General features: G+C 46.1%; 1 protein-coding gene across 1 annotated transcript in view; it reads left to right on the top strand.

Annotated features, from left to right (window-relative positions):
• LOC146176270 (poly [ADP-ribose] polymerase tankyrase-like) overlaps nucleotides 1–12,141 on the top strand; it is a 76,617-nt gene that overhangs the window by 20,897 nt on the left and 43,579 nt on the right. Inside the window, 7 exon segments of the mRNA XM_084582588.1 lie at nucleotides 3,606–3,752; nucleotides 5,119–5,190; nucleotides 5,279–5,399; nucleotides 5,690–5,807; nucleotides 6,411–6,574; nucleotides 11,298–11,382; nucleotides 11,736–11,846. Coding sequence (XP_084438714.1) covers nucleotides 3,606–3,752; nucleotides 5,119–5,190; nucleotides 5,279–5,399; nucleotides 5,690–5,807; nucleotides 6,411–6,574; nucleotides 11,298–11,382; nucleotides 11,736–11,846 — 818 coding nt within the window.

The raw sequence follows: 12,141 nt of genomic DNA, 5'->3' as shown, positions 1-12,141 counted from the left end.
AAAGAGCGAGGTGGCTCTTAATCAACTGAGAGCACAGGCGAGTCACACTGAAAAGAAACCTTGCTTACAAGAGACATCTTTTTCTGGTCCCTTGAGTGTCTCTTGTACTGAGGTTTTACTGTATATAGCGTGTCAGAATCAGCTAGGCAAAAGCAAAATCCTGCGAAATGCACCCTTCGTGGTGCTAACTAAACTGGTGCAGGTGGCTGTCTTCTTTTGAAGTAAATTTCAGTGATAGTCTTGCTTCATAACCCTCAACATTCCCTCGGAAGTTTGGCAGTTCTTTGGTTGGCTTTGTCTCCACTGTTTGACGCAGTGAAGGTCGACTTCTTGCTCTTTGTTGCTTGCGGAGTTCTCTACTTAGATCGAATGTTTGATGCTGTTGTGTATAATGGTCTGATGTGGTTATGTAGGGACATACAGACAGGGTTCCTTTGGAGCACTTAGGCTTGAAAACAAAAGCATTCTTGGCCTTAAACTTCCTTTTGACTTCTTATCCACGTTTGCTTCGGCTTTGTTCAGCCAGGATTATTGAGATGTCAGGTCTCCTTGTTGTAAAAGGCACAGGCTCTCAGTGGAACTTGCGATGCACGTTTTGATTCTTGAGTGCTGTGATATGGGTCAACGGGCCGGACACCTGTCCTGTTTGAAACCTGGTGTGGTCTGGGTACCCTGGTGTGGCGTGGAGTTGAATGTCAACATTGGGAATCCAGTTTTTTTTTTTATCTCCTTCTGTTATAGGCTTTGTGACAGTCTGCTGGCTTTTTCCAGAGGTCACACACTTCTCTTCTGTTGGGTGGACAGTGTTTACTGAGTTAGGGTTGGCTGTATCTAGAAGTAATGACCATAAACAAAAGCCACACAAGTTACTTTCACTCACTACTTTCACTAACACACCCAAACCTTGGCGCCACTCTGTGGCTGTGAGTTGTGGCAGGCGTATATAACTGCCAACCTGAAGTGGTTAATGCCATAACAAAAGCTGTTGCTTATGTCCTGTTGGCTGCAAAACATTTACGGAGCAATGTGGGTGCCGAAAGCCTCAATTGCCTCAAAATTTGCGCGTGCAGTGTGAAAGCGGATGGGGAAGTTCACAAACGGTGAAGTATGTTGCCGATGTAAATAAAGTTCACATTTGGAAGCTGCAATGCCCGTGTTGCAAGAAACTGGATTTTTCTGAGCTCCCGTGTTTTGTAAAAGTTTGCAGTCAACAGTACGATGCCAGTGGTAATGCATGCTGATTTTTTTTGCGTCTTCTTCTTCCTTGCCTTGTCAGTGTCTCTTTAGTGACTGTCAATCAGTCACTCTTAGGAAAGATAACATGCCAATGAGCTTTTTTTGAACTACCAGCGATAGGTTGGTGTGAAAGTCTCCCTTGCATTTTGTTCCTCTTATGTAGTGCATGGCTCTTGGCTGCAGTTGTGGTTCTCTAGTGACATAATGGTGGGTGCTCTGCCCAAGTTCCTTTAAGTGATTTTTTTCCCCCTCCTGCACTGCTGCCTTTTTTTAAGTGTTATTTTTTAAGTGTTAAATTTTTGAGCTTTTCCTGTGTTGTTGGCTGTTGTAAATGATTGAGGAGTGGTTTGTTTGTTGTGAGAGAACTGATAGTTAAAAAGCACCCGAGAAAGAAACACAGAGAAAGTGGCAACTCAGCATAAGTACTGTTGTGTGTGATTTGGAACAAGGAAAGTAATGGCTCCGCAAAAGTACTTTTGTTGTTTATAATTGAGAAGTGATTTGTTTATTTTGAGAAAAGTAACAAGTTAGAAAGCATCTGAGAGAGAACGAAAGTAATGACTTTGCGTAAGTGCTTTTATTGTGTATGATTGAGAAGTGACCTATTTATTGTGAGAGAGGCTGACAGTTAAGAAGGACCTGAGGAAGAACAATGAAAGTGATGGCTCACCATAAGTGCTCTTATTGCGTATACAGCTGTCATTGTTCCCTCGTTATATTTTTTTCTTGTGTGCAGTGCAGACTTACTAGCCCACTTAGTGCTAGCATATTTTTGTCACTGGTTCAATGAAACTTGGCACCTAAAGTTTTCTCTTAGCATTGCTTATGAAGCTTTTTCAGAGGAGGTTTTCTTGAGCAAAGTTACTGCTCGGAGATGAAAAAAATGCAGTAGAATCTTGGTGATACAAATCTGGTTGACATAGATTTCCGGATGATAGAATTGATAAAATTCCCCCGCCGGAGTGCATTGTGTAGAGTGTGCAGAATTTCAGATGTTTCGAACACACTTCCGCGCCACCACGGGTGATACAAACTCTCAAATGAACTGTGGCCGTAGCCTTGAGCATTACATGATGCCCACACATCATTGACTCCGCAATCACCAAGCCTGCTGTATGCACTACGAGCAGTTTATGGTGGCACGTGGCTTGTATGTCGCCACCCTTGCAATCACCTGTCATACTGTACTCGCAAGGAGCAGCTTTCGGTGGTGCGCGGTCTGCACATCGAGGACTTTCCGGTCGTCGGTCGCGCTATGTACTGCAAGCATTTGGCAATGGCGCAACTGGTAGGTGCGCACAGCCCACGCATCGTTGGCTCCACAATAGCTAGTCGCGCTGTACACACAAGAAGCAGTTTTCGACGACGCGCAGCCCGCACATCAACAAAGTGTCAGTCATCTGTCGCGCTTTACACGCAGTGAGAAATTGGTGGTGGTGCAAGTGGCGGGCAAGCACGACCTGCACATCGTGGATCCCACAATCGCTAGTTGCGCTGCACTCACAAGGAGCAGTTTGTGGTGGCAGGTCTGCGCATCGCTGATGTCATGATCACCTGTCCCTCTTTAAGTTCCGTGAGAAGTTCGCGGAGGCACATGATCACGCATCGCCAATGTTGTGATCATATTTCACGTTTTACACACTGCGAGTTGCGAACTGTAGCCGTGGGGCCGTAAATGCATCCCCTTGGCTGTAAACATAACTTCATGAATGCCTTGCCCATGCTTCTAGAAACCTACTGATTTTTCTTCGTTTTGATGATACAAATTTTTTCGTGCTTCCCTGAGATTTGTATCACAGAGATTCTACTGTAGCTGCAGCTAATGACAGACTAGAAAAAATGAACACCTGGTTTAATGCTGGCATGCAAGGCAGCACAAATTTCAGATGGGGAGAGAAGTTAAATTGCTTAAGGAGGCCCTGAACCCCCTTTGTATGCGGTACATTTGTATACTTTGCATTAGTGTATTTTGCTGTGAACATGATAAGCAAGCCACATCATTTGGCACTCGTAGTCCTTGTTATGCGAGCTCCGCTTGACGGAGGCCTGCCGCACTTGGCTTTGTTTTTAGTCTCGAAAAAAGGCGGAGTGGCAAAAAATTAATACTGTTGTACTTTTAATTTCCCTACCAACGTTGAAAATTGGGAATTTTTTTGGGGCAGCATTCTATGTGGAACGCTCGCTAACTTGATAGTTTTTTACGGTCATGAGGAGGTGCTTCAGGGCTTTTTTAATCATCATATGCTGCTCATTATACTCTTGCCCTTTGGGGTGTGTGTGGGTGACTTCATTGTCATTTTGTGTTTGAGATGCTGTGGTGCTCTCGTTTCCCTCTTTGCTTCATCCTGCCACTATCTTGGCTGGAGCAGTGGATGTGTCCTTCGTCGGCAAGGAGGAAGAGGAAGAGCTCTCGGAGGCGTCGCCTCCGACCACAAACTTTCGCAGCCGTCGGAGGGCCAGCCAGAAGGAAGACATGGATATGGAGGAGGATGACGAGGATGAGGATTCAGACTCTGGTTAGTCTCAAGAGCTTGTGGACTGGCCTAGTTGGCTGTGGCCTTGCTGGAAAGCAAACTTTTGCACTTAAAATGGAGTATGTTTGAGATGGACGCGAGTTTTCCAAAAAAAAAGTTCATTTATTTTAATAGTTCATTTACATCCTATTGATGGAGAATGAGAAAAAAAGAGAGAAAAGGTGAGGGGACTTTTTTTAATTGTTCTCTATCATTGTGACAGTTTCTGAATGGGGGTCGTTTTTTTACATTATAGCACCAACTTGGTGCACAGTGGACGGTCCCACCGACTTGTGCGGGAGGCTGGCACGGGAGGAGGAAAAGCAGCATGCGCATTAGGATGTCATCCGACGGATAACCCCCAGTCTGAGGAGAGCCAAAGCAACGATTTTTCACGGCCAAGGCGCGCTGCATAGATAATAGGGCCACGGCAAAAGAGTCATTGCCCTAGAATAAGTGGCTGCTACATTAATCCGTCTCTTCTCATTTCTGTGCAGCCCGAAGTTCTAAATGTGTGCCGGTTTTTATGCACAACAAACCACACTCATGAACTATGTCACGGATAGAATGTCAATGAAAGACACTTGGCTCACAGAGTGTGATGCTCTCGCATTCCCACGCGTAAGCTGTCCTAAGTTTAAGTGTCTGTGTGGAATTGTTTTCAAATCAAGTCTCATTTCTGCGTATTTGCACAATTCCGCTTTCATACTAATAGTTCACGGCCATTTCATTACCGCGAGGTTAAACTGTATAGCACATTGCAATGTCTGCATATCATTGGGAAAACTTTTGTTGTTAAATTATTGCAGTGAAATAAGTGATGGTACGTAAGAGGCGGAAAACAAAGCACAAATTTGAAGTGAACCAGTGGTGGTTTAGGAAATCAGGCATACATTCGCTGCCAAAGAACCAGAGATGTTGCTCACACCACCATTCCATGGCAATGGTAATGGCTTTGGCTGCTGAGCGATTGAGTCGTGACTCTGGAAGCTACGTTTTGATGGAAACAAAATGCAAAGAGCATATAGCATCTGCTGTGCAGTGGTGGCGCATGCTAAAAGTATCCCAGGCCGTCTAAACTGGATTTAATTCGGAGCCTTTGACTATGGTAGTCCCCATAACTGCCATATGCTGCCTTTAGGGCGTCATTTGCCATATTCAACTCTTGCAGTGGCAGCTGCCAGGGGTGTTAGTCTTGAGAAACTGTGGCTTGTAAAACCTTGCTGCACATTGCGTTGGCAGGTGCCTGTTGCCTTTATTTCATTCTGCCCACTGACACAACGGGCAGCATTAAAGAACTGCTTTGTCTCTTGCAAAAAGAAACTGTATGAGGTATGGTTTACTGACTTTCTTTCTTGTTTGTTTTAAGACACTGGGAGGCGCTCCAAAGGTGCGAAGGGCCGACCTGTGGGCACACGCGTCAAGCTCAAGGGTAAACGAGGTGAGTTTGCTGCCTCTGCTTTAGAAGCTCCACTTAACGTTGTCCCGGTGGAGTGTGGTTGCTTAGGGTATTTGTGTCTGTTTTCTAGCATCAGCGGCAAAGACAGCCTCATCACCGAAGTGGGGTGCGAGCGCAGCGGCCGTCGAAGCCTTGAGGCCAAACCCCAAGGTGGCCCTCCTTGAAAAGGACCCTTACTTCGAGACACCCAGGTAATAATAATGGCTGAGCGTGCACATGCACCTTCCCTTCCTTGCATATCCTCTCCAAGGTCCATCCCATGTTGTAGCCCCGTACTTGCCCATGGCGTGGGGCCCAACCCATCCCTTATTCTGTGCCTCCTGGGCATGATCTAGACTAGTTTAAGCAAGTTAAAGCTTGGAGTAGATATGGTCACTGGTTTAATCAATTTGTTTGTCCTTGCTTTGAGCATGTGGCCTACCGCAGTCTGTAAAATGCTGTGCGTATAAATCGTCGCTGTGTTTTTTTTTTTTTTTTGCAGCCCTGAACCGGTGCCAGTGTCCACTCTGGCAGACAGCAAGCTTCTCATTCGAGCAGTGCTACTGGGGGACCAGACCCTGCTCAAGAGTTTCTTGGCCGACCAGGACCGCATATGCTCGGTAAGGATTCAGGAGGCTCATCTTTGTGTGGCAAGGAGTTGGGCTTCTAGTTCATCTATGGGCTCGTTCGTCTATAGGCTCATTTGTCTATAACTTTGTGTGGGGCAAGGAGTTGGGCTTCTAGTTTGTCTATGGGCTCATTGCTTGGGGAAAAAGTTTTTTTTTTCTTTTTCCTTTGAAACGGAGCTTTTAATGCAACTATAAGTAACGACTCCGCTGAGAACAAGGTTGCACTTGAGTAATTTCTTTGTACTCATTTGATTAACAAACTTGAGGAGTGTGTAATAGTGGCATTTTTTTCTCTGGCCGCAAAGGTATTTGTTGGGAGAACATGCAGAGTTTGATGGCAGGTTTAGCTGCTAGCATTTACTTTAGAATGAAATCGTACAAGAAAAGAGGGACGGATGGAAAAAAAAAAAAGGGCACGCTTGTCGTGTCGGCAGACCCAACTTGTGAACAAGTGTGGACTTAGATCTCACGAACGGGTGCTTTCCACATTCTGGTTAGCTCAAAACGGGGGCAGTGTGGCCTGAACTGGGTTCATTGTGTTAGATGACTACCACTAGCAGGCATAGTTATGAGTCTTGCCTGTATGGTCTGCAGTTGGGGCTGATCCGCAGTGTGGATGTGAGGCTCAGTGCCCTAGACTACAGCGTGGTTCGAGAGGACTACCACTCCATGCGCCTGCTTCTGGATGCCACCCCGGAGCGGCTGGCACCTCCTCCAACCAACATCCTGCTCTGCGAGAAGGGCCTAGACTCCTACAGGTGACTGGCTCAGTGCAGTGTCGACTGTACCCACAGTTTGCTGGTGTAGTATGCAGGGGTGGGACAGCTGCTCCAGTCGCGCCATATTGATACAGATGCTTTTAGTCTTTTTTTTTTTTTTCTTTCTTTTTCTTTTTTTTTTTTTTTTTTTCTTCCTTCCACCGTGCTGTGTCAAAAGTGCCGCATTTGTCAAAGTTATGCCGAGTGGCACCAAGAGACGGATTCTTTTTCTCAGTCCATTTCGGCTTTTTAGAGTTCTTTATGAGCTGATAAGTGATTTTCAATAGCTTTTGGATAGTGCTTGCTATGCAATTTTATTGACACCATGGTTAAATTCTTGCAAGTATTCGTCAGGCTTAAATATTTAAGCCTGTTTAAATATTTGGAAATACTGAAATTCCTTGTTTGTTGAGCACGGTGTTTGAAAGCGTTTTGGTTGGAGCTCCTGCTCATAGTTCTGCTTGTAAGCCACTGATTTTATTTTACAAAGCAATAGGTGTATGGTGAATGAAAAATCACAGGCGTGTCTCTGGCAGGTGGTAGTTAGCAGGTGACATTGCCATGCAATGACTGGTTGTCGCGTTGTGAACTGTCATGAGACATACCATGTCTGCGCTGGTATAGCATATGCATTGAAGAGATTTTATTTTAAAAAAGAGGGTGGGGGGGGGGGGGGGGGGGGTTTGCACCTTTGAAGCACAGTTTTCTGTAAAATATAGTCACAACTTTGCTGACGGCAGCCTTCATGGCAGCATCTGTTCTTCTGCGGAACAAAAGGTTGCTTCGTTGCATCTACATCACGTGGCCCTGCTTGGCTCACTGCCGTTATGTTGCACCATCCGTGGGTGCCGCTTATGGATGGCATCAAGTAGTCTGCATAGGAGAAAAGAAAAAAAAAAGTAAACTAAAAACTAAAGTAAAAAGGAAAACGCACAGTTGTTGGTGATGTCATGAAGTACGGCTGACTTGGTCAGTAACGGTTTCTGAATCTCTCTCCTCTCAGTTCTCAGTGCTTGGGGAGAAATCACAGGAGCATGATTGTGAGTGACATCATTTTCCCTTGTCCGCTGCTTTCAATGCCATCATGTCTTCCTGCCTCGTCCTACTGCTCACTTGCCTTTGATATCTCTGACCCCTGAATTCACCTCAACAATGGACTTACTGGATTACCGTAAAAACCCGCGTATAATACGAGTTTTTTTTCCAACTTTCAGCGTTCCAAATTTCCGCCTCGTATTATTTGCGGATCCCAACCAAAATGTCAAAGTTTTGCGAGAAGTTTTGGTTTCGTTGTTGCCGCGTGGCTACGGCTTGGCTTTGTTATCGATGTGCGGCTACGGCTTGGCTTCGTTGCCCTAACGTGGCCGCACCCCGCAGTGGCCACGACGTCGAGGTGTCGTCTCTTCGTTGTTGGGTCGTCGAGTGCGCACAGCATCAGCGCATGTGCTCTCGTGCAAACCACGGTTCGCGAAAAAGTGCACGCTTTTTTCTTTAAGTGAACGAGCAAGATGCCAGGGTCTCGGAAACAGTACTCGGCTGCTTTTAAGAGAAAGGTGATTTTAGTTGCTGAAAACATCGGCAACAGTGCGGCCGGGAGGCAGTTTGGCGTCACCGAGGGAAGCATTCGCTGATGGCGACGACAGAAAGAAGCCCTTTTCGCGTGCAAGGGAATGCGAAGAAGCTTTCGCGGGCCAAAGAATGGCGCATTCCCGGAAATTGAACTCGCTCTGACGGAGTTCGTACGAGAACAGCGAGCATCGCATCTAGCTGTGAGCGTAGAGCTTATGCAGGCAAAAGCTAGGGAGCTTGCAAGGGAAAAGGGAATTCCGAGCTCCGCCTTCAAAGCAAGCAAGCACTGGATACATCGCTATACGTGCCGTGCTGGATTCTCGCTACGCCGGCGAACCTCGATTTCACAAAAGCTGCCCGAATCCTTCGAAGAGCTGCTGGTGGCTTTTCAGCGCCACGTGATTTCTTTGCGAAAGACCAAAAACTTTCAGCTGGGGCAAATAGGCAATGCTGACCAGACGCCGGTTTACCTGGACATGCCATCGCCCCTCACCGTCCATGAGAAGGGCTCTAAACAAGTTTGTATCCGGTCTACTGGAAACGAGAAGACGCGGGTTACAGTCATGCTATCGTGCACGGCAGACGGCCGCAAGCTCCCGCCCTATGTCATCTTCAAGCGCAAGACAATGCCGAAAGGTGAGGAGCTGCCGAAGAATGTCATCGTGAGATGCCATGAAAAAGGTTGGATGAACGAGGATTTTGTCCTCGACTGGGTGAAGTCAGTGTGGTGCGAACGGCCCGGTGCACTGTTGTCCTTTCCATCCATCCTCGTGCTGGACGCGTTTCGTTGCCATTTGGCCGACTCGGTGAAGAGGCTGCTAAGCGACTGCCGCACAGAACTTGTTGTGATTCCGGGTGGGATGACCTCACAACTTCAGCCTCTCGACGTTTGTGTCAACAAACCCTTCAAGGACGCAGTCAAGCGATGCTACGCGGAATGGATGCGGTCAGGTGAGCCTGCAGTGACGCCGGCCGGGCGGCTGAAGCGAGCATCGCCAGCCACGCTGTGCAAATGGATTGTGGACGCGTGGGCAAGCATCCCAGAGGAGCTTGTGCGCCGTTCGTTTAAGAAGTGCGGCATCTCAAACGCCCTCGATGGCACAGAAGATGAGTACCTGTGGGATGATTTGTCCGACAAAGAAATTTCCGAGGAAAGCGCTGCTGAAGATGAAAGTGATTGAAGTGTGAGGTCCGATTTCAATAAATGTCTTGTTTTTTCTCTCGTATTATATGCGGTAAAAACTTTTTTTTCCATTTCGCGTCTCCAGAATTTCACCTCGTATTATATTCGGGTTCGTATTATACGCGGGTTTTTACGGTACTCCTTTGTCGGGACAGGCTCTAACTGCCCTCTCTTGATCCTCGACCTTTCAGCGGAGAAGCGGGCCATTCTTAGGCAAATAACCACAGCAAGGTCAACACTGTTCTCAACCACAGTGTTGGGAGCGGGCTGGGGCCGAAAGGGGAGATGATTCACAACATAGTGCAACGCAGAAGCTGCAGTTGACAAGTGCTTCCCAGGTGCACGATTATAGGACATACTGCTCAATGGACTCTCTTACTGGCAAAAGCCAAGCACTTAGGCTTTGCTTTTGGTCATGAAAACTGCTTGCCAAAAAAGAGTGGCTCCAGCTGCTAAAAAGACAGATAGGCACAGTGTCACGTTTAAATACATTGTAAGAGAGATTGCACCTGTTAACGACACATTGCTCTAGCTGAGGATGGGCAAACACCTCGACCTGATTCTTCCATATTTTGACAAGAACATCTGCAATGGAAATGAAGTGGTACGTTCTTCTGCTTGCTGCCATCGAAGACAGACGCTTCTGAGGAAAAGTCAGCAAAAACTGGATCATCGTTCTAATCTGTGTTAACATGGGACGATTTTGACTAGAAAGACTTGGTCATTAGCAAAGCCAAGCAGCTGTGCTGCTTTGCCAAGATGCTCTCTGTGCCCTGCGCTGCCTGCAGCTCCAGTCTCTTGCGTGATATTGCTTGTCGATTGTTCAGCCAGTGTCTAAAGGACCGCACCAGAAGAGCGCCGTGACTCACCGAGCTGACAATTAGCGTTGGCATATTTCTAGCACACGTAATTGACTTTCCGGTCAGACGCCTGCTCGCTAAAAATAGCAGCACAGTCTGTGCCATTGACGTATGCAGACAACAAGAAAGCATGACATTTTTGGCAACTAGCTCGCTGTTTTCGACAAAGAAACGGTTCGAAGGAAGCGCAAAGTGTAATGTTAACAACTTCAGCGCTCGTCATGTCCGTGCATGCTGTCGAGGTTTCGTTCCTGCCCACGCTCAATTTTTCTTTTTGAAGTCTGCTGCTAGTTTCTTCGAGAATGCTGCTGTTAATAATAACTTCACTCTCTTTGTCAAGGCTAGCAGTTTTCACCAAAAGGCCAGAGAAAAAGAAGCAGAGGTGGTGACCCTGGAGAGAGAAATGAGAGCTAAGCAATGTTCAAAAGACTTCCGATCTGTATGACCCCCCTCCCCCCTCTTAAAAAAAAAAGTATTTCCCCCCGTGATGGTTGCCCATTCGTGTTTCCTCGAACTCCTGGAAATCTTCTTAAATAATTGAGCTCAGTGTTCTGTACAGAGACTACTGCTGGAGCAGCAGTAAATCAATTTGGCAATATTTATGTTTTTTTTTAGTCCATATAGTAACAAAGTAACCGATATGACAAATCGATTTTTCCGACTTCGTTATAACCAGGCTAGGCTATGTATTTAAAATGTATGGTCATGAATGTGCATCTTAGGGCATTTTGAGCAGACTCAAAAATCAGTAGTTGACTACTGTATACTGAGGGACTTGCTCTGTATGGCTTGTGCTCTACTAGCTTGCACTCTACTCATCTTGCTCTGTATTTTCTTAGCAGCCTATGGCATCCATTTGGCACATGGGATAAAATGTTGAATGGCATAAATTATGGTTGTCACCTTTGTGTAGGTGGTTGAGGCTTGTAGCTAAATGTGGTTGAAGTAATTTAACCAAGCACTCTTCTATTTGAGGCAACTCGGCAAAGCTCTTAATACAGTGTTCACCTGCATCATTTTGAGAAAGCATTTTCTTTTTTGTGTGTGTGTGTATGCGTTTGCTTTGGCTAGAGAGCTTCTTTGTTAAAGTATGAAAATTCCACTGGTGCAGATGGCTGGCTGCTGATAGCACCCCATGGCAGCCACCGCTGGTGAGGACGGAGGTGGCCAAGAGCGGAAACTGTGCCCTGCTTGTCGTAAGTAGATAACCCTGGGTTGCCAGTTCTATTTTTTTTTTTACCTAAAACAGGTCTTCCATCTCACTTGGGCTTGAGTGAACTTACAATTTGCTGCAAGATATCGCACGAAAGTGGTTTTTAAGCACATAATGTGCTGGCTATCAATAGTGTCTAGCATCGTAACCATGCATGAGATATTGGCAGTTTTCAAAGGCTTTACAGAAGGCTTGTTCATTCTTTTGTGCTTCTGCGCTGAAAATTGGCTGTGATCCTTTGTTATTTGTTTGCTCCAGAATTGGCAATTACTTGTCTCCTGTTAAGTGAAAAAGTCGCTGCCTCTAAACTTGGAGCATTTTCTTGCGGGCTTTCAGGACAGCGACCAGTATATTCAGAAGTACGGGATAGACCGGAGGCGTGCTGTGCAGCTTGGCATCAAGCATGGTGTATCATTTGAAACGGTGAAACAGCTGCTCACTGGGCAGGTAGGTGCTTGCATTTTAGGGCGAAAGCCTTTTATGCCTCATGACTCGCCAGCATGTCCGTGCGTGCGTTCGCAGCAGCTCTGCCAGTCTTTTTCAGAAGGATTAAGATGGTTTCAGTGCTGATAGTTAATCAATGATGTCATAGTAGGTGTGTATGAACATTAGTTAATGATGGTTAGTCAGTAAATGATAATTGACAACATATATAATTGTAATTCATTAATTAATCAATTGTAATTTGTAATTAGTGAAGTCTTATTAGTTACTTAGTCAGATGGGTAATTAGTATATAATT

Source organism: Amblyomma maculatum, chromosome 10 (genome assembly GCF_055883805.1).
Source record: "Amblyomma maculatum isolate TAMU_Amacu chromosome 10, ASM5588380v1, whole genome shotgun sequence".
NCBI lineage: Eukaryota > Metazoa > Arthropoda > Arachnida > Ixodida > Ixodidae > Amblyomma > Amblyomma maculatum.
This window is presented reverse-complemented; position numbering and strand designations above follow the sequence as displayed.